This window comes from Mustela nivalis, assembly GCF_964662115.1.
Source record: "Mustela nivalis genome assembly, chromosome: 11".
Taxonomy (NCBI): domain Eukaryota; kingdom Metazoa; phylum Chordata; class Mammalia; order Carnivora; family Mustelidae; genus Mustela; species Mustela nivalis.
Genome location: NC_139030.1, coordinates 65,346,214 through 65,369,406, shown reverse-complemented (window position 1 = coordinate 65,369,406; position 23,193 = coordinate 65,346,214). Strand labels below are relative to the sequence as shown.

The 23,193-nt window shown below is 39.7% G+C and overlaps 1 protein-coding gene and 1 long non-coding RNA gene across 2 annotated transcripts in view; one reads left to right on the top strand and one right to left on the bottom strand.

Annotated features, from left to right (window-relative positions):
- LOC309843934 overlaps window positions 1-23,193 on the top strand; it is a 1,014,078-nt gene that overhangs the window by 301,411 nt on the left and 689,474 nt on the right. The gene's annotated exons all lie outside the window — the stretch shown is intronic.
- Window positions 1-23,193, bottom strand: part of NEB (nebulin) — a gene marked incomplete at its 5' end in the record, with an annotated part of 202,237 nt that overhangs the window by 9,148 nt on the left and 169,896 nt on the right. The window contains 18 exons of the mRNA XM_082688978.1: window positions 221-313; window positions 887-979; window positions 1,967-2,059; window positions 3,805-3,897; window positions 4,878-4,970; window positions 5,485-5,577; window positions 7,652-7,744; window positions 8,819-8,911; window positions 9,561-9,665; window positions 10,201-10,305; window positions 13,819-13,923; window positions 14,659-14,772; window positions 15,267-15,377; window positions 15,799-15,909; window positions 17,330-17,434; window positions 19,031-19,135; window positions 19,686-19,790; window positions 20,468-20,578. Coding sequence (XP_082545104.1) covers window positions 221-313; window positions 887-979; window positions 1,967-2,059; window positions 3,805-3,897; window positions 4,878-4,970; window positions 5,485-5,577; window positions 7,652-7,744; window positions 8,819-8,911; window positions 9,561-9,665; window positions 10,201-10,305; window positions 13,819-13,923; window positions 14,659-14,772; window positions 15,267-15,377; window positions 15,799-15,909; window positions 17,330-17,434; window positions 19,031-19,135; window positions 19,686-19,790; window positions 20,468-20,578 — 1,821 coding nt within the window. The remainder of the gene's footprint in view (window positions 1-220; window positions 314-886; window positions 980-1,966; window positions 2,060-3,804; window positions 3,898-4,877; window positions 4,971-5,484; window positions 5,578-7,651; window positions 7,745-8,818; window positions 8,912-9,560; window positions 9,666-10,200; window positions 10,306-13,818; window positions 13,924-14,658; window positions 14,773-15,266; window positions 15,378-15,798; window positions 15,910-17,329; window positions 17,435-19,030; window positions 19,136-19,685; window positions 19,791-20,467; window positions 20,579-23,193) is intronic.

Sequence of the window (23,193 nt, the reverse complement as noted above, 5' to 3'; positions counted from 1 at the left end):
GGACATTTTATTGGAAAATCTGTTACTTCCTGATATTAGAACTTTACAGATTAAAGCAATCTTGTTATTATGGGGTTAAAGCTAAGAGTAGTCTTCTAGGAGAGAAAGATAAATGGGATCAACAAAATTCACAAAATTTAAGTTTTTTTAAAAAGTAGGATTAATAAGTATTATTTTAAATCATTAAAAGAAGTAGCTTTTTCTTTTCTTGCCAAAGTACCGAGCTAATATTTTCTTGATTGTGTTTGACTCTCTCCATCTCTGGAGTGACAGGTAAAGGGGTTCCCTTGCCCATATTTTCTTTGTACAACACCTGTGTAATGAGAAAAGCATCCAGAAAAAAAAAAAAAAAGTTAAGTACCATTTCGTTTGTTTTAAGATTGTAAGTGTGAGTTCAACTTCCTTGTTACCCAATGACACAGTAGTCCAGGGAGCCGGGAGTTAACGGGTTGGCAAGCTGCCACAAACTACTTTAATGGCGGCAAAGGTTTGGCTGGGGAAGCAGAGTCTCTAGGGCAGCAAGGACCTCAGCTGCTGGGGAAAGGCTGTCAGCTACTCATGTTATTTCATCGCTTCTGTGAGTACAGTGCCTCCCGACAATCGCATGGGGGCTTGAGATTGTTAGAACTCAGTTTTGTTGTTATCCAAGCAAGTTAAAAATATATATATTTAAAGAAAACCAGATGGAATCACTATCAGAACTAAAATGTTTTAAAAAGTTGAATCCATAGTAGTAACATAAAAATGCAAAAAGTATTGTCCTTTTGCTAAGTGAGGTATATTAGAAACAAAGGAAGGGTAGTGGGTTTTAAAAAGGAATAAATGTTAAGTATTATATAATTATGAGGTTAAGTGGCATCTTCTTTTCACTTTCTTTCCAAAATACCGAGCTAAGATTTTCTTGATTCTGTTTGACTCTCTGCATCTCAGGAGTGATGGAGATTGGAATTCCAGTCCCCAGGTTTTCCTTGTATAGCACCTGTATAATAAGAAAGCATCCAGAACAAGGAGAGCGATCAACGACTGTCCCCCTTTTGTGGAGGGAACAGAAGTAGGGAGAAGTAGGGAGAGAAGGGCAAAGAGGAAGAGAATAGGTAGGAGGAAGGGAAATACCAGAAGCTTCTAGATCCAACCTGTAGGAGCCTAAAGACACACTTTTAAGTAAGGGAATGCAGGAAAGAGCAGCAAAAAACTAAGAGATAGGAAAAGAAAGTTTTTGTTATTTTGTTGATTGAATTAATCTCTGTAGCTCAGAGCAAGAGTGCACCATGGAAGGGAACAATTAGTACCCCCCCTGCCCTGCCCAGTTTGTTATGAGGAAGAAAAAGAGTAAAAATGTTAAGAGACAAAAGGGAGAACCGAGGAAGTTATTTTTGATTTGGAAATGTTATTAATAAACCACATAAATATATCTGGGTTTTTAATAAACACTGTATAAATAAAGGTACATGTGCACAAACCTTCTTTTGTTGAGTTTCAAAAGAAGTCCAAGTATTTAATTTTTAGTTTTTGTGAACATATTGGGAAGAATTAATTATTTTTAAAGCAATGGAGAGCAATGACAGAATGCTAAAAAAGTCACAAGATCTGTACGAATACCAGTAGGGACAGAGAAAGTTAGAGCAGGAAGTGAGGCCGATAGTTCGATTTTTGCTAAGTACATTTTTGTAAGCTTTACGTCCACATCAAATTTGCCAAAGCAGGATAAATGTGGGTGCTTAGACACTGAGAAGGTTATGTTTTTAAGGGCTAGGATATACTACTGAACACTTTTTTTTTTTTTTTAAGTCAAATGATGGTATTAATGTTTAACCAAAATGGGGAAACGGATTCACAGGAAAGGGCAGCATTAAGTTGTGAACAAGACATGTCAGAGTTTTTATTGGGATAAGCTGATTAGATTTAAAATATAGCCATTAATTTTTGGTTTAAAAATAGTTAAAGGGAATTTTTTCCTTTTAAATACCGAACTAAAGTTTTCTTGATTGTGTTTGACTCTCTCCATCTCTGGAGTGATGGGAATTGGGATCCCTTTCCCGGGGTTTTCTTTATACAACACCTGTACAACATAAGAAAGCATGCAGAAAAAAACAAGAGCAGTCAAAACAGCCCTTTCATCTGTCCTGTAGGAACCCTAGTATGAGACTACAGACATCAAATGGAATGACAAATTCACCAAGTCAACCTGTTTCTTCCACACAGATCGGGATGAACATATGCTCTGTATTTCCTTAGCTATGGTTTCAGTGCATTTGATATTCTCCTCACTATTAACTCATATTATATTGAAGGTGTGTTCCCCATGTTGGGAAATAAGGAAAAAATTACAAATAATTTCATAAGAGCACTAAAGTGCTTAGTGTATAATAGGAAAATTATTTTTAAATTAGATTGGCAAATACTTATCTTCCCTACATAGAACATCTGTTTTGCAGAATAACAGATATTTAAAATCCTAGGCCAAATCTGTGTAGTATAGCAAAATTGGTCCTTGTTGAGTAAATCCAAGTTATGGAGGTGGTCAAGTCTGAAAGTTAATGTTTTAATACGCAGTACTAATTTTTTCCCATGGAATCTTAGAAGCTATATAAACCACCGGACAATTCTGCCTAAATGCAACCTGTGTAACAATAAACACAAATGGTTACGTAGGAAAAAAAAATTGTCTGGGATCATTGGGACCATTAAGATCTCAGATATAAACAATACACTTACTCTAATATACAAGAAAAAAATATAACTTTGAAAATTAATGCAAACCTTATTCTTCCAAAAGAAGAAATCATCATCATCATCATCACCACCACCACCACCATCATCACCATCATCCCACAGGGAAAACAGTGAACATTCCAAAAGTGAAACTAATTTACATTGACAATTTAACAAAGTTGAAAAGTTGTTAGTCAACAGTAATTAGAAACGAAGGAAAGCAAAACAAAACCAAACCAAAAGACAGTGGGACCAAAGAAAGTTACTGATCTAATCATATGGAAGGATCAAACTTTCTGAAAATATCTGAACTCACAAAAACTACTTTGGATCAAAACCCTGCTCTGCTCCCCTGCCTCCAAAATATCCAGCTAAATTTCACTATTGACATTTCATTTTCTATCTCAGGTGGAAGTAACTCTTAAGATCCTTATACATAAGTTTTACAGACTATTACAGAATTTTCAACAATATTAACAAAAAGTAACATTAAATATAAGTTTATGATCTGATTTGTATATTTAAAAGAAATCAGAAGGTCTGGATTTCTATTCATGGAATGGCTTGTAGCACAAGTATCAAGATAAGGCTGCTTTGGGTTCCAACACTGAGCTACTTTCTTTTTCTGTCATGTGTTTAACCAGATAGGATCTAGGTTAAGGTAACTGCCACCCCCCCCCCCCAAAAAAAGGTAACTGTCATTCCCAATCAAGAGCCACTATTTCTACATGTGGCCTTGGGTACTGTGTTTCTGGACAAAGCTAACCAAGAAGCATCAAGTTAAGAGTCCCAAGTAAATAAGACCTACAGTGCTTGGGTTTTTTGGACACCAATGAACTTCAAAAGTCCCAGCAGCAACACAGAAGTTGAAAAGAGAAGGAAAGGAACCAATTAAACATTTTACGGAACTATTATGGAAGGTATAAAATGTTAGAATAAAATGGTAAGTAAATGACGTGGAAAACAGAATTCAGTTGATGAAATCTTAAAAATGTTAAATTGATTATTTTAAAGGGACTAATAGTGAGAAGTTGTTTTTTAGAAAATTATTATTTTTTAAATATGGAATTAAAGGAGCTTTCTCCCGAATACCGAGCTAAAGTTTTCTTGATTGCGTTTGACTCGCTCCATCTCAGGAGTGACAGCAATGGGGGTCCCCTTGCTCAAGTTCTCTTTGTACAAAATCTGTGTGCACAAAACCAATAATCACATCAGCTTGGACCCATCTTTTAGGTAACCTGATCTTCAAAACAGTCCCTAAAAGTTTTTTTGTTTTTGTAATGGCATACGAGGCCAAGACAACTTTAAGAAATAGGACAACTGACTATCTTTGACATTTCGTCACATACAGTGCGATGTCTGTCTGAGTGGCATTAATAAAGACACAGCTGCTAGGCTGCAGGCAAGAGTCACTTACAGGTCTTCACTCAAAGACAGAAGGGTGAGGCCTTATCAAATAATATTCAAGTTGACTGAAATTAATATCCATAATGAGCTGGTAACTCAAGTAGGGAACCAGATAGAAAGAGAGAGAGGTTTGGGGGAATAAAATAAATATTATTAATATTAAAAGCTAAATAAATATTAGCTTTCGATAATCCTTAAACTATTCCAAAAGGAAGTTCAATTCTATCTTTCACGGTATACAAAAAATAATAGCTGAGCCACATTTCTGACTTAACTGTAAATATTTCTTCCATCTCTTGAATGAAAATATTTAAGAATCACACTCTTTTACAAAATGCTACAAACACAAGAAATACATCAAACAGAGCCAGAATAAGTACAAATAAAATTCTAGTTAACATTGGCCTTTTAAAGCGATGTTAGATTTTTACTTTCGATTTGTGTAACACCAGTTAGAAATTCCTGTTATTATTAAATGAGGGTTTGGGGAAGGAGGAACAAACACTGAGTATTATGGGTTTTTAAGGAAAGTGATCTATCATTATGTTTCAGGGAAATCACAGTTAAAATTTCACACCAGAACTCAAGTAAATACTAAATTAGGTTTGGGTTGAAAACTAAGGTAATATTTGGTATCATTATCTTCATTATATGAATTTAGTAATTTTACAAGAAGAAAAACCGTGTTTGTAATGTGTTAAAAAATATTATTTGAGATAAGAATTAAGGGATTTTATTTTTTGCCCCCTAAGAAATACCGAGCTAAAGTTCTCTTGATTGCGTTTGACTCTCTCAATCTCTGGAGTGATAGGTGTTGGGGTTCCTTTCCCCAAATTTTCTTTGTACAAAACCTGTGAGATATAAGAAAGTACCCAGAAGACATTCAAAACAGGCACAAAGATTAAGGAAGGGAAAAAATTAGGGGCAGGTTGTGTGAAGAGGGAGTCTCTTAGTGAGTATATTTAGTAAGGATAATGCTTTTACTTTTTCTTCACAACTTTAATGATAAACTCTACCATGTTAATTCTGGGGATAAAAAAGTATACCACAAAGCACTGAAGTTACAGGAAATGGGTATGATGACGGGGAATTTTGTGTTAATTCTACTTACAGTGTTTTAGATCTAAGTTTTCACACTTGTCATTCGCTAAAAATGTTAAAGTACCACCAGAACAGTGAATCACTTTCTGTAAGTCCAGATGGTTCTGGTCAGTTAATAACACTGCCCCCCATCCCCATGCCCCAACACACATACACACACACAGAGAATTAAGATGTTACTTTTTGAAAAAAGGATAATGGGTTATTCTGATAGACTTTTAAGTGGGGAAACAGTTTCAAATTATTTGATATATTTGTAAATACCGAGCTAAAGTTCTCTTGATTGCGTTTGACTCTCTCAATCTCTGGAGTGACAGGGGTTGGAATGCCTGTTCCCAAGTTTTCTTTGTACATAACCTGTAGATGATAATTAGAATAGCCAAAAAGGTGAAATGACCATGAATCCTTTGGATTACAGCTACATCTGTGAGCTACGTGGCGGAAACTCCTAAAAACAATCTAGCTTTCAAGTATGACACTCAAGGAAGAAGGAAAACAAATTCCACAAATATTTATGTTCCCTCTTCAAAAGTGACTTTACTACCCTCGAACACTTGGTACTAAATTACGCATTTTCTATTGTCAACACTTAGAACATTCCTAAAATGCATTAAAAAATACTAAATTCAACATTGAGAAAAACTGAACCATTTCACAACATTTAGTATTAGTGGGTCCACAGTAGATTTGTACTTAATAAATGGGTTCCTTGGTTTAAAATTTTCTAATCATATGATACTCTATTCCTTCAGGTTTGGAAAGTTTGTTTTGTATTTTCTACTGAAAATTCCTAGGGGGCGCCTAGTCTGTAGGTACTCTTAATATGAGGAGACTTAAAAGTATATTTTTCAGAAAGAGCATCTGACCTTGAAATTCCTACTGATGGTTGTTGGAGCATGTAAACTAGTGTTTCTCAAACTGAGGGAAGTCTCTATTTTTTAGGGGTCATATCAAAGGTCTATAAATTTTAAGAAAGAGAGTAAGGAACTTCCTGAACCTCTGGCCCCCTTCTTTTCCTTCTTCCCGCTTAAGAATTGTCAGCCTAAAGATATGAATGAATTCTTTTTAAATAAATGGGTCAAGGGTATACTTGAGAGTGGGTTGGGAGCAACAGGAACAGTGCAGGGGGTTTAAGTCACAGGTTAATTCCCCAGATCACTGACAAACTAGGGGTGCTATCTTTGTTTTGCTGGGAAACCTTGAGAGATCTTTAAAAATCTGCTTTTTAAATATAAACCTGTGTTTCTTTACCCAGCAAAGCAGCAGAACCGAGATCATGGATAACAGAACAAAACATAATCAGAGAGAGACAGGAAGTTGCAATTAAATGTGACTAAAGGCATTTGTGTGTGTGTGTGTGGACGCAAAATTCTACATAATTTGTACCACAAGGAAGCCAGAATATAAGAGAAGAGTGAGACAGGAAAGAGATCTAAATAATATGAACAACTTGCAAGAGAAATAGCAAGTGTTTCCCAATGGCAACAAAATGAGAATTCAGTCATCTAGTGACAAGCAGAATCTCTAAGTCCAAGGCCGTCAGCTTTTATTGGTCATAAACTATTTCCCAAACTCCACAGGGTCTCTTGCTAGCAGCTAGCGACTGCTTGCAATGTGCTTATGGATGGGAAAGCTGAGTGGGTGAGTGAGTAAGTGAGTGAGAGTGAGAGAGAGAGAGTGTGTATGTGTGTATGTGTTGGGATGGGGGCCAGAGACTGAGCTAACCTGACAGAGGTCGGGAGAAACGTATGCTTGACCTGATTATTTAAGGTGTGAAGCACACCCCCTGACACATATCCACTATCACAGGTGCCTGAAATTCCTCACAGAGAACATGCTTAAAATATAGTATGTCATTGTGGGTAGAGGGAGGACAGCCAGCACCTTAACATACACGGCATCTGCAAAATAGCAGAGGATATGGGGCAAAAGTTCTTGAAAGGGAGAGGAGAAGACTGCAGAGACTTCAAAAGTCTACCTAGAGTTTTTCCAGACAGAGGAGAGTGTCCCAAGAGACACATACACGCAAATATATACACTGGAGAAACACAAAATATTACATATGATATTATGTAATATTATGTATGTATGTTATAGATAATTATATAAAATTAAAATTTATATACCAATTATCTAATATATCATAATATACATGAAATGTATAATACTTTGTCATTTTTATGTTTATATCTTTTAACTCCAGATCAGTCCGATAACCTAATTTCTACCACTGGCACTTTTTACTCTAGAAAGTGCAGGCGTGATCATTAAAGAAGCCAAGTCCCTTCTGAATGGTGTGAAGACAGGTTTCTTAGCTAGCATGGAGGGAGGTTCACATCATTCCCAGCCCACCATTCACCCCACTCCTGGAGCTAGGGAGCAACTAGAAGGTGACTGGGTACACAAATACGCTGAGCCTAAGGGCCATTACCGAGCTAATGTGCTTCTGTGTCTCTTTGACACGTTTTACTTCTGGCAGGTCAGGAATTGGGGTTCCTTGGCCAATGGCTTCCTTATACTTCACCTGCAAATATAAAAGTGGGAACACATCCATGTGTTTGGTTAGAAGCTCTGCAGTTTGTAAAGTCACAGTTTAAGTAATACAAACTATACTTAGTGTGCACGGGGCTTCATTCCAACACCGGGTCAGGGAACAATGCCATGGGCAAGGACTCTTGGTCGCTCTCCTGTCCGTTAGGGGTGAGGTAGCGAGGGAGTCCCTACTCAGACTATAGCCCCTTATCTTTCCTGTGCACTCAGATGTTCTATCCTACAGTTTGTTTGGCTAGGACAAATACGTTCACAACATATATCCAGGAAGTTTGAATTTTCGACTTTAGCATATTCTATTTTCTTACAAGTGACAAGGAGTCTTTCCCTGATTCAACTTCAGTCAGGGTCCTCTGAATCTTCTTCCCAAACAGGTCTCGACTTTTGGACTTCCGAGTCTATCTCTGTATCGCCTGATTTTAGCAAGAATCCTGCTAAGTCAGTTTAGCCAGAAACCCCCCTACGCTTGGTATGTCTTCACCCTTGATATCTGACCAAATTCCTAACTCCACCAGCCCCACCAGGCAACGTCTGATCACCCTGGCCTGCCACCAGCAAAAATCATGTTAGGCAGGTTCAGGCAGAACCCCTCTTACCCGATATTTTCTTTGATTTTCTATTCCCCCGCCGGCCTCCTTTTCCACCCCACCGTCACCCCCTCTAATTAGAAATCCTTAATTTTCCTTGCAGTTTTTGGAATTCAGCCCAGTTCCATACTGAGATCTCTTTCCCTTATTGCAACAGTCCTGCATTAAACCTGTTTTGATCACTTTAACCACGGTCCAGCTCTGGTTTGCTCTGACACCGGCCTTTTTGTTTCCCACAGGTAACCTCCCTTCCTGCCACCAGCCTGGGCTGCACTGACTGGGGGATGGCCCTCACCACAGCACCTACTTCAGCAGCTTCAGCTGCTTCTGGTGACAAAAGTTTTGAGTGCAGCTCGGCCCTCAAAGTAAATGATCTGAGGCAGGCAGAAAACTCAGCAGATGAGTCTCTGGGGGAGGGACTGGGCGGGGTACCTGGGGGGGAGTGTGGGGCGTGTCTTTACCGAGCTAATGTGATCCTGTGTTTGCTTCACTCTCATCATCTCAGGGGTCTTTCCGATGGCCGTTCCTGGCGAGACATCCTCTTTGTATAAAACCTGGGGCATTCAGAATCAGGACAATGTTACACAGAAGAAAAGAAAGCCTAGCAATTCCTGGAGGAAGACTAGGAAACATGGCTTCTGTGAAAACAAAAGACACTAGAGAATGTTCTTAGCCATGTGCCAGAGAATCTGACATCTTCCACGTCAGCATCAGAACTCCTGCCATATTTACAACATGGACAACTTCCCAGATCTTGAGATTTCTTTTAAAATTATTGTACTGTAGTAATACAGGATGAGAAAAACTGGGAAAATGCTGATTTAAAAAGACCCCTCTCATAGGAAACAAAATCCATTAAAGAAATGTAAAGTCATTTTATTCAGGGGAACGATAATAGGAGAAATCACAATGTCAAGAAGAAATCCATCTTCATGGAGCAAGACAACACATGTTATTGCTGTGGGATTAAAAAAATTAAAAAGAAAAAAAGTTACTCAGTTAGCAGATTTAAGGTGTTATTTCAAATGGTTTCTGGAGTGATGTTTTTAGAGCAAAGTATGGGAAATTTTATCAAATAACCTCTAGTATTAACTGGGGAGGTTAGGTGTTAATTGTCTGAATCAACATGAGGCTAGCATATTTTTAAGGAGGAGAATGCAAGTATTAGGTTAGCATTAAATGGAAAATAAATAGTAAATATACCGAGCTGAAATTCTTTTGATTTTCTTTAACACGCAGTATTTCTGGCGTGTCTTGAACAACTGTAACTTTTCCTTTACTGTTTTTAAGGTCACACTGGTATTGGAGCTATGAAGAAAGAGTAAACATCTTGTTAAGATTTCAACATTTTAAAATATATTTTAAATTGTCTCTATTGTGTAAGGGAAGTTAAAATCCAAATCAAAACAAAACCCAAACTATGCCATAATAATCATAGAGAGCTGAAGGGAAATTCTTTAATAAGAATGTTGTAAAATTCTTTTAAAAACCCTAAAAATGGTAAAGTGTCAAGTTAGATTTAAAAAAAATGCATCCCTGCCTGAATTAATTTTGAAAAAGACAGATGTTGCCACTAATAGAAGATGGCGATAGTTCACATACAGTGACAAGAAGCCACTAACAAAGCAACAGTGGTATATTTCATGCTGTGATTTGGGGACTATAAGGTGATCTTGAAGAAAAATGGAGCACATGTTTCCTGGCCCACAGGTGGGAGTTGCAGAGGGCGGCCCTGCAGCCCCCTCTCGGAGGCAAGGCCCATTGTTTATGCCCAGAGGCATCCACTGTGCCCCCCCCATCCCAGGTATCAGTGGGCTGTGTCTTAGAGTCAATAAAAACTTACAAGGCTGAAGTTCTTTTGGTTCTCCCGGACTCTCTGTATCTCTGGGGTGTCCAAAACAGTCTCATAATAGGACATGCACTTCTCTGCATCTTCCTTGTACTTTTTCTGAAAACAGAGTTCAAGAAATAAGGATGGTGACTGATGGGTCCGTGATCAAAGGAGTGAGACTGATACAAAGTGAAGATCAAGCAAAACTTTATTTCTCGCCAAGCATCGAGAATTAAACCGACCCTTCGGGGCTGCCTCTTACAGAGAGGGTGACCCCTCCCTGCCTTACAGACTAACTTTTAAAGGGCAAAGGCCATGTGGCTGAGTCTGGCCACACACAGGTGGCCAATGAGATTGTAACACACAGAGAAAGCTGCACAGTCATGCTAGGTCCCACAGGGGTGGCCAATTGAATTACAATTCACCCCACAGTAGCTATTTGAACTAGGATAACACCTTGGCACCCAAAAGGCGGGGCCCACACTTCTTGGTAGCTAGGGAGACAGTATGTGCGCCCCACTGATTGGATGTCTCCACCTGGCCTGACCCGCCCTTGTATTTGGGCTCTGTTACCTGGGACTGGTTACCCGGACTTGCTTTTAAGTAAGTCACCTGACCGGAGGGGCAGGGGGACAGGGTCAGTTTAAGTTTTAATGCATAAACAACAAAATGGCTGTTCAACTGAGATGGAGCTGCTCTGGCTAAATAGGCCCTTACATGACTACCACAGGGAAATGGGCCAATGGAACCTACAATTGCCACTCCTGTTCAGCAGAAAGTCCTTTGTAGTTTCAGGACAGTTCATGGATGTTAGGGAGTTCTAAAGCAGAGCCCTCTTGTGGTTAGTGAGCACCATGTCTTTTCTTTCTTGGAGAACTGAGTCTGGGCATTTACTAAAACCCATTGTCACGGCAAACACAGCAGAAGGAGGCCCTGGCTGGCTGGTCCACACAGAGGAAGGTGACAGACAACCAGGCTCCTGGCAATGGGGGGGTCTACTCTGAAGCGGATGGGACTGTTTAGCCAGGAACCACATGACCAACAGGCAGGGAGAGAAAAGCAGGAGGGTTAAGAGCCATCAGCAGGCCTCTGTAAAGCTGCTGGCAAGGAGATTTTTGCTGCGCTCTGCACAGGTATGTTGGAGTTCCTGGCTACCAGACACAAGAGGCAGGCAGGACCAGCAGTCGCTTCCAGAATGCGTCTCTAACTAGAGGCTCTACTGAACAGACCTGGGGCCACCATTATGACCAGCTGACCAGCCATCACCGTTCTTGGGCTTTCCTGCCCTGGCCCCATGCAGGCCGCTGGCAGGCAAACAGGCTTGATCAATTGGATGCAGAAATGCCTATGAGGAGACCCAGCTGAAAATATCCACAAACTCTAACTGACCAGTGGATGACTAACAATGAGGCGCAGTTACCAAACAGGGAGAATTCCGTAACTTGCCCTCCGCATCTTACCCCTTGAGAAACAGCCCCCACCCACCACCTCCTCGAAGACTGCCCTTCACCCCTGTGGTGTCTGAGGCAAACTTCTACCTCAGGTAGAATTCTTTTGCCTCAGGTGAATTCTTTCACCGCCAGGGCCACCAGCTTCTACCTGGTCATGGGCCCACATCTGGTCCCCCCATCTAGTTGAGAGACACCCCACTTTGGCACCACTCTGCCTCCTCCTCCCCCCACACCTATGCCATCAGCCCCTGTGACTGAACAGATTCACTTCCATTAATCTTCTGCAATCAGTAGTCAGAACACTTACTCCACCTTAGGGCCAGAGTACTGCTAGTCACTGAGTCCTTTCAATTTTCTCTCCATCTTTATTTAGCTCCAGTTTCTTCCTCTTTTCAGGGAAATTTGGGTGTGGAGGGCTGAGGAAAGGCTCACTAATTTGCAAGGAGATGAAACTATTCCTTCTATATCTCTTTCATCTAAATTGTATTACACACAAATTACGAATTACATTTATGCATTGATAGATTTAATCTCCTTGAAGGCAACAAAGAAGCCCTTTCAACCAATAAGAGATTTCAGTCTAGACTTTGAACAGGAAGCCAGTTAAAACAAAGATTTCTGGGAAGAAAGCTGCTCACCACCTTCCTTGTTCCAGAAAAAATCACCTGAATGACTCCTCTTAGTTATGCAAACATAAGGCAAATAGTTCTCGCTGTCCTGGGAAAGGGATAAGACCAGTCCTCCTTTTCTTTTTGTTTCATTTTCTTAAGATTAGGCAAAAGCTGCCTTAGCTGATTTGCTAAACTAGTGCTAGTCACTAAGAGGAGTGGTTAGCTTGCACTTGGAATTTGGCGGGTATTCTGAGAGGAAAGGCATTAGGAAGTACTTAGTATATTATCCTGAATTTGTAGGTCTGTTCACAGTGCTTGCACTGACTCCCCAGTATGAGACTTACAATTCATAAAATACATACTTTTCACTGCAAATAGAGAAGCAATTTTGTAGAAAGCACCAGTACCTCTGTGCCACTGAAAGGTAAATACTAATCTGAACTGGGAAGGAAGAAACCTGCCTGGCCATGTCTTAGGCCTTGAGGAACCCGGCGGGGGAAAGCTCCAAGAGAACAGAGTGAGCTGCTTCACTCTTCCCTGGAATAGGCCTATGCTCTGGGGTTTTCCTTAAAGATTAGCAGTGGGAAAAGGCTCAAGGTTATAGGGCTGACAAACCTCTCACAGCCTCAAGAACATTAGCCTCCTTCAATGAACACAATGTGGTAGTTTGGGGCCCAGATAATTTTGGTAATAAAATGCTTCCTTACCCCACCTCCCCCCAAAGGGTTTGTTTCTCCCATTTGAATATATCTGTTTCTTAAATAAACCATTCTCTACTGATACTTCTTCATTTCTTATTTTAGGATATAAAATTATATGTTGCTAACGAAGGACTTAAATCCATGATTCCCCTGACCCAACTGGCCATTAAGAGATCACCTGTGATGATTAAATAAAACAAAAACAAACAAAGAAACAAATAAAAACAGATTTCCAGGGCCAACATCAGGATAACTAGCTTCAGAATTCCAGGGTGGGCCAGGAAACCTATACTCCCCTGTGTTTATAAAGCACAGCCCGTCTCAGGCCACTATGGCTTTATAATTCATTGCTCAGAAGACAGTTGGGAGCTTCTTAAATTGCAGATCTCTGATATCACTGAAGATTAAAGTCAACAGGGGTATATCCTGGTGTTTGAAAGACATCGTCCTTTCCTCCATTTTCAGAGTTATCCCTCACGGAGGAAGTAGGGTCAGATCGAGTGGTTGCTGGGGATGCCCGAGGTCAATCTGGTTAAGGAGCTTGACAATCCAGGTATGGATTATCTATTTTGTTCCTTCCAGATTCACACATACAGTTTACATCCATGTTAGAGGAGATTTTACAGGTTAAAATACTGTTTCGTTAACACAGATGCTACCATGTAAGAGTTCCTCAGTACCTCAAGTTCCCTCATGAAATCTATCTTTATTCTGATGCGAAATCTGACCTCTGACTCAAACTTGCATCGCAGATGAATCCCTTCTCCTTTACTGGGCAAATCTGTGATTTGAAAGAGCCTACTTGGGTATTAATGGAAAGACTTCATGACTGGGGTTTATGAGTGATATTGCGATGAACGTCCTTACCTGGCTTGAAAGGTTCTTGACTTGCTGGGCATGAATGATCTCTGGAGTATCAACCACAGAAGTGAAATTGGCTTTTTCCATTTCTGCTAACTGCTTATACTTAATCTGCAAAAGAACACCCAACACTTAGGTAAATGTTTGCAATGTACATATTTGTTGATTTCATTTGAGTATGAGGTGATCAATATTTCTTTTCCAAAAGGATTCATTCATTTGAGACTCAACATATAGTTTTTCCTCTTGTGCTTATAGCTTCGTACTAAAGAGTGAGATTCAGAAAGGTTGAGTCCTAGTTGTTGAAAGACTTACTATCTAGTTGGGCACAGGGGCTGGGGGAGAGAGAAAGAGTGGGAAAGGAGAGAGATGATCAACACAGAGTAAGGTATGGACTGCTTACATACCTAAGAGCTGGGAGCAGAACAAATAAGCAAAAGATAATGTGGGATGTTAAAAACTACCTTTTAAATTTAGATCCTGAGAGAAGGCAAAGAAAGAACTCCCCAAATGTCCTAAACAAGGAATTCTTGGTGCCGAATGGAGCTGTGGGTATTGACTAAGAAACCAGACCAGGATGTCTGAATCTGTCCTAGCTTCCAGCTCCCCAAATTCCCCTTTGCTCTGAATGTCTTTTGTGGCTATAGACTCAGAAAGACAGATGAAAAAAAGGCCTCTGCTCCTTCTATCAGAATGGATTTCACCAGGTAGATATTTTTAAAGTGCCACTCTAGACACAGTACTATTAATCAACCAAGCAAGATAATAGAAAGACAACACTGTGACCTTGTAATCACTTTTATTCTTTTCTTTTTTAAAAGGTTGACATGGAACAGTAGCACTGACCTGGCTGGCAATATCAGTAGCATTCTTGGCCCTCATGAAGTCGGGAGTTTCATTGGCCATGGCATTCAGGCCTCTTCCTTTGACTTCTAGCTCCAAGTCTCTCTTATATTCTTTCTGTAGCAGCATTTAAAACAAGAGTTACCCAACTTCCACGACAAGGTAGTCAATGCACAAAGAGACTGTAAATCTATGTACTATACCACTATTTGGTTGCTAGTGTTCACCTTTGCTATTCCCCGTCAACATGTAAGGCTTCCTTTTGAACACTTTTAGCATTCTCTACTTAAAGTAAAAAGGACATTTTAAATCTCGTTTGCTATATAGCTAATCCTGAACTGAGGTGCATAACACTCCAGTGTGGTTTTTTAATTTAAATGAACACACCAAATGGTTCATGATCAAATCAAATCCTATTAGATAAATTAACAGATTATGACAGCCAATGGACACAAACGATAATATTAACTCACTGGAAACTGAAATATATTTTATTTAACAGTTAATAACCATGTTGGATATGGAATTTGAAATTCAAACTTCTATCTCTCTTCTTTCTCTTTTATTTTTTGTGTAACTTGGCTAGGGAGGAGAAGACGCTCCGATCCTACCTCGTTGAGGATCTGAGTGGCATTCTTTGCTCTCAGCATGTCAGGCGTGTCTTCCATTTCACTGAGACCCTTCCCACGGATGCTTTCCTCTAGGTCTTTCCTGTATTCTTTCTGTATCACAAAACAAAAGCAACACTGACCAGAAAGCCTGGATCATTCCTCCTGGGTGAAGAGGAAAAACAAGCAAAGACAAAAAACAAAACAAAACCCTCCAGTTAAAAAAAAAAAAACCCTCCAGTTTTAAGTAGTGACAGTTTAGTGATTAAAGATATGATAAAGGTGGAGTATAAGCCTCATCAGTTGATATGAAATATCAAATAAGAAACTAGCACATTTCGTTAGGTATTCAGTTAAAAAATGAGAAGAATTAATGTGGGTAAGAGATTAGGTGGTAATACCAAACACATGTGAACCCAACTTGAAACCCGCAAAAGTTAGATGGTGATGAAAATGGCAGAAGGATCACACTGATGAGTGTCATTAGTGCAATTATTGGGATCAAGAGCGAAAGCAAAGACCACGTGGGCACTACCTCGCTGGCTATTTTGGTTGCATATTTGACATGTAGTAAAGCTGGTGTGACCTCCAGGCCTGTCAGGTTTCTGCCTTTAATGGACTCTTCATAATCTCTCCTATATTCTTTCTAATGTGATTAAGAAGGAAACACAAATTTAAAAAAGAATCTTTATTACAACTTATTTCTCATACCTAGGAAGAAAAAAAAAATTACAAGACGGTCCTTCATTGTATGACCCCTTAACTGGATCATAGTTTTGCTAAAGGTCACATGTTTGAAAGGTAGTCTGGTTGTTCTGGAAATATTTTGTTTACAACAAACGGCCTCAAGGAAACTCAGAATTTGAGAAGCCTTGTTGGGCTCCTCATTCATATGTCCAGCACTGCATCTGGGGCTGCCCCACTGTCTGCCTCATGGCAGGGAAGGACAGTGGAAGGAAGCCTGTGCCACCAAGACTCTGAATCCGCTGTCATCTCTCCTGAGGCAACAAGAGTTTACTTCTGAACTAAAAGTAAGAAAGAGGAAAGGAACACTGCAGAGGAAGAGGAGCCTGAGGGCACGAAATGCAAATGTGGCCTTTTTAATAATCATGACTTTTTATTTGTAATCTCTGAATAAAATAGCCAATGAAAACATGGAGAAATCCTAAGATTTTGTCCTCCACTGAGAGTCACAAGCTCCCCCATCTCCTCTCCAATCCCTGGTCTAGGATGTCTCATCCGGAGATTTAGAATAAATGCTAGAACTCCATTTTAATAATTTTTAATTTCGATAGAATTTTAAACTTACAGAAAAGTTGCAAGACTAGTACAAGGAACTTCCATAAACCCTTTACCCAGATTCACCAGTTTTATGAAGTTATGTTAAACTTTTGACTATTTGGCCTTCTTTAACACCAGAAAGCTTCACAAAGTACTACTTTATTAATAACCATTTATCTTTATGGTTGGGGATCTGCCCTACAGGGGAGAAGTAAAAAACAACCCAAAATAAGTCTGTTTCCTAATGAAAACAGACTTTCTAAAATTCAAAATAAGATTCCATTGTTCTCTGTCTTTGGTTAAAAAGGAATAAAAAGATTTTTTAAAGATACTTGTGCTTACATTTCTAATATAGGAAATATGGCATCTTGACATCTGATGTTTTGATAAACATCTTGATCATTACTCTTTTGTTTGGCCTGGGACTTCCTATTAAAAGTAATCTAAAGCCAAGGGTGGGTCTGTGCAGAGCGAACTTTTCATTTATCAAAGAAAAATTCATATTATATTTAATATAATTTCAGAGTTACTAGTCTGCTCTGTTCTAATACTATGAAAATAAAAGAGTTGAAATAAAACATAGATGCTAAATATTTACTGTTTGGAACATTTAGTATAACTGAATCCTAAGATTTGATATGGAAACATTTTAGTGAGCACATGAAAACAAGTTCCATCATCTACTACTTTTGGATAACAGAAAGCTGGATACATGTGTGTGAGCAAAGCTGGTCTTGAACAGCTTGATGGCATGTTTGTTGTGTGATGTGTTTCATAGGACTTACCCCACTTTGCATTTGCTGAGACTCTTTGGCAGTGATGTACGTTGGTGTTTCAAAGTCCAACATGGGCTTTCCTCGTTCCTTTTCATACTTTTCTTTGTATTTCACCTAGTGATAAAGAGGCTTATTAGATAGATCTCCTCCAGCCAATTCCCAGACAGAGACTAGTGTAGGGATAGTATTTTTTAACTGATATACTAGTCCACATGGTGGCATCTCATTGCCACTCAAAACAGGTTCTTATGTTTCAAATCTAGTACCTTTTTTGTTGTTGCGTGGGAGAAAACACCCTTAAATCAAATTTGTGTTCAACTCAAGGAAACAAAAAAATCATTGCCGAAGAATCAGCTGAGAGACAGACCAAGGGAAGGAAATACATGGGGACCGTCACCCATCTAAGAAGGTCGGCTGAGATCTGATAGGTGTAGATGTGAACACTGTAACTACAGCATCTGTCAATATTTCTGGGAAAGATCTCTAGTTTGTCTTTCCTGAGGACTTTTATCGGCGACCTGGGCTCTCTATTCGAGAGCTAACACATACAACTTTCTATGTCAAGAACAGGATCTAGGTCATAATCAGCCCCATATTCAATGCAGCCAATAGTAGTTCATATAAAAATGAGAACTAGTTTACCTGTCGACTGACTTACTAAAAAATCTGATGTTCTCAAAAGAGCCCCAGTGCTATTTTACAAATACAGTATCCTCATCCTTACACATACAATGCCCCAATCTGAAGGAGGATGAGGACATGCAATTAGGAGTGGGGGCGGCCCACAGATATTCAGAAATGGAAAGTCAGAGAGGCAGAGGCCCTTGTCCACACAACATCTTCATGGCAATGCTCAGTCTCAGCAGTCTTGCTGAAAACAGAAATCTGGGGGCACGGGCTGCTTCACAGTTGACATGAAGACACTTCTAGTAATTTTTCCCTTTCTGTTAATGCCCAACAGGGAACCTAAATAATTCTGGTTATGTGACAGAGGAAGTCATGTGATAGTAAACTCTTTCTCTGAGTCCTTTCTTTTTTTTTTTTTTTAAAGATTTTATTTATTTATTTGACAGAGGGAAATCACAAGTAGGCAGAGAGGCAGGCAGAGAGAGAGGAAGGGAAGCAGGCCCCCTGCTGAGCAGAGGCCCGATGCGGGACTCGATCCCAGGACCCTGGAATCATGACCCGAGCCGAAGGCAGCGGCTCAACCCACTGAGCCACCCAGGCGTCCCTGAGTCCTTTCTTTTGAGAATCTTCATTATTTTACAAATTTTCGATTCCTTAAATACCCACAAATATTTCAATGGTCGATCTAATCATGTTACTTTTCTGCTCAAAATCCTCCAAAGGCTCTCTCCCATCATTGCAAGGTTTCCTAAGCTGGGGTGCAGTCTCAGGAGGGAACAATTGGGGTTACTGCAAGGGGATTATCCCCCTCATGGCATAATCTTTTTGCTTTCAGCCCATCAGTGATCTGAATAACACACACTGCATGCACAGGGACTATTTCTTCAATATGTGTTGATGCTGTTATTTATAGCATAAAATTTTGTTTCAAAATGCTGCTAAATTCCAAGCTCACCTATATCCTTGGATATTTTCCTCCAGCAATCATTACTAAAATTATTACTACCATTCTTAGGGGGCATTTATGAACATTTTTGACACTGTAGCTGAACGCACATCAGGAAACAGTCTGGACTGACTTACTATGCTCTGCAGCTCTGTGGCCTCCTTGAGATGAAGCTGCTCCAGGTTATCAGGTATCGTGTGGTAGTGGCCTTTACTCTTCTCATAGTTCTTCTTGTACTGGTACTGAGGGGAAGAAGGCACAAAGGCACACGCGCTGGAAAAGCTGCTCAGCATTTCGGTTTTTCCTCTTTAGGTTAGACATTTACACAGCAGCATTGTCAAGTCCACACTAAGAGCAGCAAACACTAAATGGGGAGTTACACAAATGTGTCAGAGGAGGAAGAGCCATGTCCAGAACTGCCCAGTTAATACCGGATGGCCAGTCCTTAGGTTATATGGCATATGCAAAGGAGGTGTGAAAAGTCAAAAGTGAAAGAAATTATTCCAAACCACAATTCTATGTTCTTCGAAGGAGGGAAGGGTTTAGTCAATTGGAAAATAAAAAGATTAAATATTCTAAGAACAAAAGCTTTTTCACATTCTGAGAGGTGTCACAATCCGTGGAGAGTTGGTAGACTAATGCCATAACCTGGAAGGATGCCTTCACATAAAAGAGCTTTCTCGTAAATCTGGTGTCTCGGGAGCAGAGAAGGAGATGTATGCGAGCTCAGCAAAGGAGTTCAGCTGCAAATGGGTGAAACATGCCGTTTCTACAGCAAACGACTAAGCTTACAGAACTGGCAAGGTGGCTGGTATTCAGCACATGATTCATTATCAGAGATTCCTTCATATCAGTCACAGGTTTATGAAGTTTCTTCAGGTCGGCTTTATATTTAACCTGCATGTGAGGGGGGAAGAACGAAATCACATAAATAGGAACCGGCAGACAGCACCAATGCAAGCCATGTAAGAGATCCCATCCTGAAATAAATTCTGGAGCTGATGAAAAAAATGCACACACCTCGTTTGCAGTAACTACAAAGTGGAAAACAGCTCAAGTGTCCATAAACAGATGAATGGAGAAGTAAAATGTGGTGTATACACACAATGGGATATGATTTAGTCACAAGAAGAAATGCAATTCTGACAAGTGCTATGACAAGGATGAACCTTGAAAACATGATGCTAAGTGAAGTAAGGCAGGAAAAACAAAGGACAATTACTGTATGGTCCCACTTAGAGAAGATTCTCTAGTAGGCAAATTCATTGAGACAGAAAATAGATTATAGAGGTTACAGAGGCTGGGGGGAGAGAGGAAGGAGTTATAGCTTAGTGGTTGTACAGTTTCTGTTTGGGGCGATGGAAATAATGGTGGCTGTTGGACAACACTGTGAATATAATCAATGCCACTGAACTGTACATTTTATTTATTTACTGATCTCTACACCCGTGGGGCTCGAACTTAAAACGCCGAGATCAAGAGTGCTCTTCTGAGAGCACTCAATCATATGTTTAAAAATAGTTAAAATGACAAATTTCATGTTATATATTTTGCCACAATTAAAAAAAACATACCTCACTTGCGAGATTGTTAGCATCTTTCATGACTTTGTAGAGCTGGCTGTCTTTTGGATTGAATTTCGGTGTTTTGCCCTTCTCTTTGTTGAAATTTTCTCGGTATTTAACCTAATAGCAAATGCAAAACTCCAGATTATTTCTGAACATCAATTAATTTGAAAACTGAGAAATGGAGGAACTACAAATACAAAGAATATGTTATATATAAAGGGATCATATAACTTATGATCCACACTAGGATGCTTTTAAGAGTAAAAAAGAGCACAACCAATAGTTATGTTGGGGCAACAGGGAGTCAAGGGTAAGAATGAGTTCTATGGTATTCGCCTTGCTCATTTTTATATTATTCAGAAGTAGGAAAGATACTCATCTTTTTTTTTTTAATCAACCAACAGCTAATTCACTTTTTTATTTAAATTCAATTAGCCAACCTATAGTACATCTTAATGTAGTGTCCAATAATTTATCAGTTGCATATTACCTCCAGTGCTCATTTCATCACAAATCATATCTTTTTAGTGCAAAACAAAAGTAAGAGGAATAAGGGGTAAAGGCTTCAGGCTATATTCAGTGATCTAATGATTTGGAGCCTTCTGACCCTAGTAGCCAGTGAAACCAAAGGCATTTTAGGTCACCTGTAAGGAGTTTAAAGAGGAGTTGTAAATGATCCACAAGAGTGAGACATAAGGAATCTGTTAAATTAGGAGAATTTATTATAGTTTTAAAGTAGTACTTTGGCTATATCATTCTGATTTCTTTTTTTTTTTTTTTAAGATTTTATTTATTTATTTGACAGACAAAGATCACAAGTACGTGGAGAGGCAGAGAGAGAGAGGAGGAAGCAGGGTCCCCGCTGAGCAGAGAGCCCCATGCGGGACTCGATCCCAGGACCCCGGGACCATGACCCGAGCCGAAGGCAGAAGCTTTAGCCCACTGAGCCACCCAAGAGCCCCATCATTCTGATTTCTTTCTTTTTTTTTTTTTTTAAGATTTTATTTATTTATTTGACAAGCAGAGATCTCAAGTAGGCAGAGAGGCAGGCAGAGAGAGAAGCAGCAGCAGGCTCCCTGCTGAGCAGAGAGCCCGATGTGGGGCTCGATCCCAGGATTCTGGGATCATGACCTGAGCTGAAGGCAGCGGCTTTAACCCACTGAGCTACCCAGGCACCCCTCATTCTGATTTCTTAATCAAAGAAAAAAATTGTGCCATTTTTTTGACATGCGGCAAAAAAATGGCATAATTTTTGAGTAAAAAAGAACAGAGCGTGTGGGGAAAGCCCTTCAATACGATTTTGATCTAGAAGAAAGAAGTGATGTTTTGCCATAATGATAAAAATAAGATTAAGTATACCTTTAGGATACAAAAAAGATTATGCAAAGGGCTAACTTTAATTTAAAAAATAAGCATAAATACCAGCTTACTCTACTAACAGCCACTCCAAATTTTAATATATTTTAAAAAAATTTCCTAGGTCATGCCATCATCAAGGTAAAAGCAAAGAAAAAATCTGATGTTGAAATTTTGAACACTTTGCTGTTTTTGAAAATTGAGAGGCTTGCATTTCTAATCCTACATTAAACCTCAGATGTGGAGGCTTTACTTCCTCTGGAAGGCTTGTCTCAGGGACTGTAACTTCTCAGTGTGACCCCAGCCCCAAAGGGGTTTCCCAGTGTGGGGCCTCCCCTATCCTGACTTTGATGCCTGGCTGATACTTGATACTTGCTTAGAATAACTCAAAGGCCAAAGGAGAGGGTAGAGGCACAGGCTGCATCTTACGATGCTGCTGTGATGAGACATTTGAAGAAAACTAACGCACTCATCAGGGATGTAGGACTGACATCAGCAAGCTGACATCTCTTTTCCTTTTGCTCATCTACTTTCTTAACCTCAGTCAGGGGACTGACCAAGTTACACTCTTTTCTGTTGATTTTGTGTTGAAATGTGTGGAATGCTACAGAACTTTCTTGAAAGATTTACTTCTGTGCACACTCATCCCCTCCCTCTGGAACATGCCGCTTGGAGTAGGAAGATAGAGTAGACGTGCTCTATAGAAAATGATGGAGTAGACTTGCTCAATAAATGTGATTTAATTGAATGAAAGGAAGAGAGCTGTCATGCCTATGTAAAATAGCTGAAGATGATGATTTACTGGAAAGCTCAACAGAATGAGGCATTTTCCCTCAGCACCCTGGATATACCTTGATTACTTTTCACCCCAAACTGTCATTATTTATCTATGGAAATGAGGTTGAGGACATCCGTTCACCCCCTTAGTTCTTAGCCCAGTCATGTAATCTATAGATGTTGAATGGCAGAATAAAAGTGACTGCATCTGGTTGGGTTCTAGAAGTTTAAAATTTCATGACACTTGCCTGTTAAATGCCCACAGGTGACTCAAGTGTGAATGCTACCCTTGGGATACAATCTCACTACCTGAGAAGAGGTGCCAGTAGGACCTCACAAGCCGATATTTCTCTTCCTGAAGACTGTTAAGCACTCAAATAGCTAGACACACACCCATAAGTGGAAAAGTGGAGAATGAGAAAGGCCTGAAGATCTCAGAGAGAAACAAGAGACAAGGTCCTTGCTAGACTTTTACAAATTTTTCAAAGCTCAGCAGTGCTCTCCAAGACCCAGGATCTCTCTTGTTGCTACTTCTGCACTTCTGTGCTGAGAATCCCGACTTCCTGCGAGGTTTTTCATGCGAGAGCTGCCACATACCC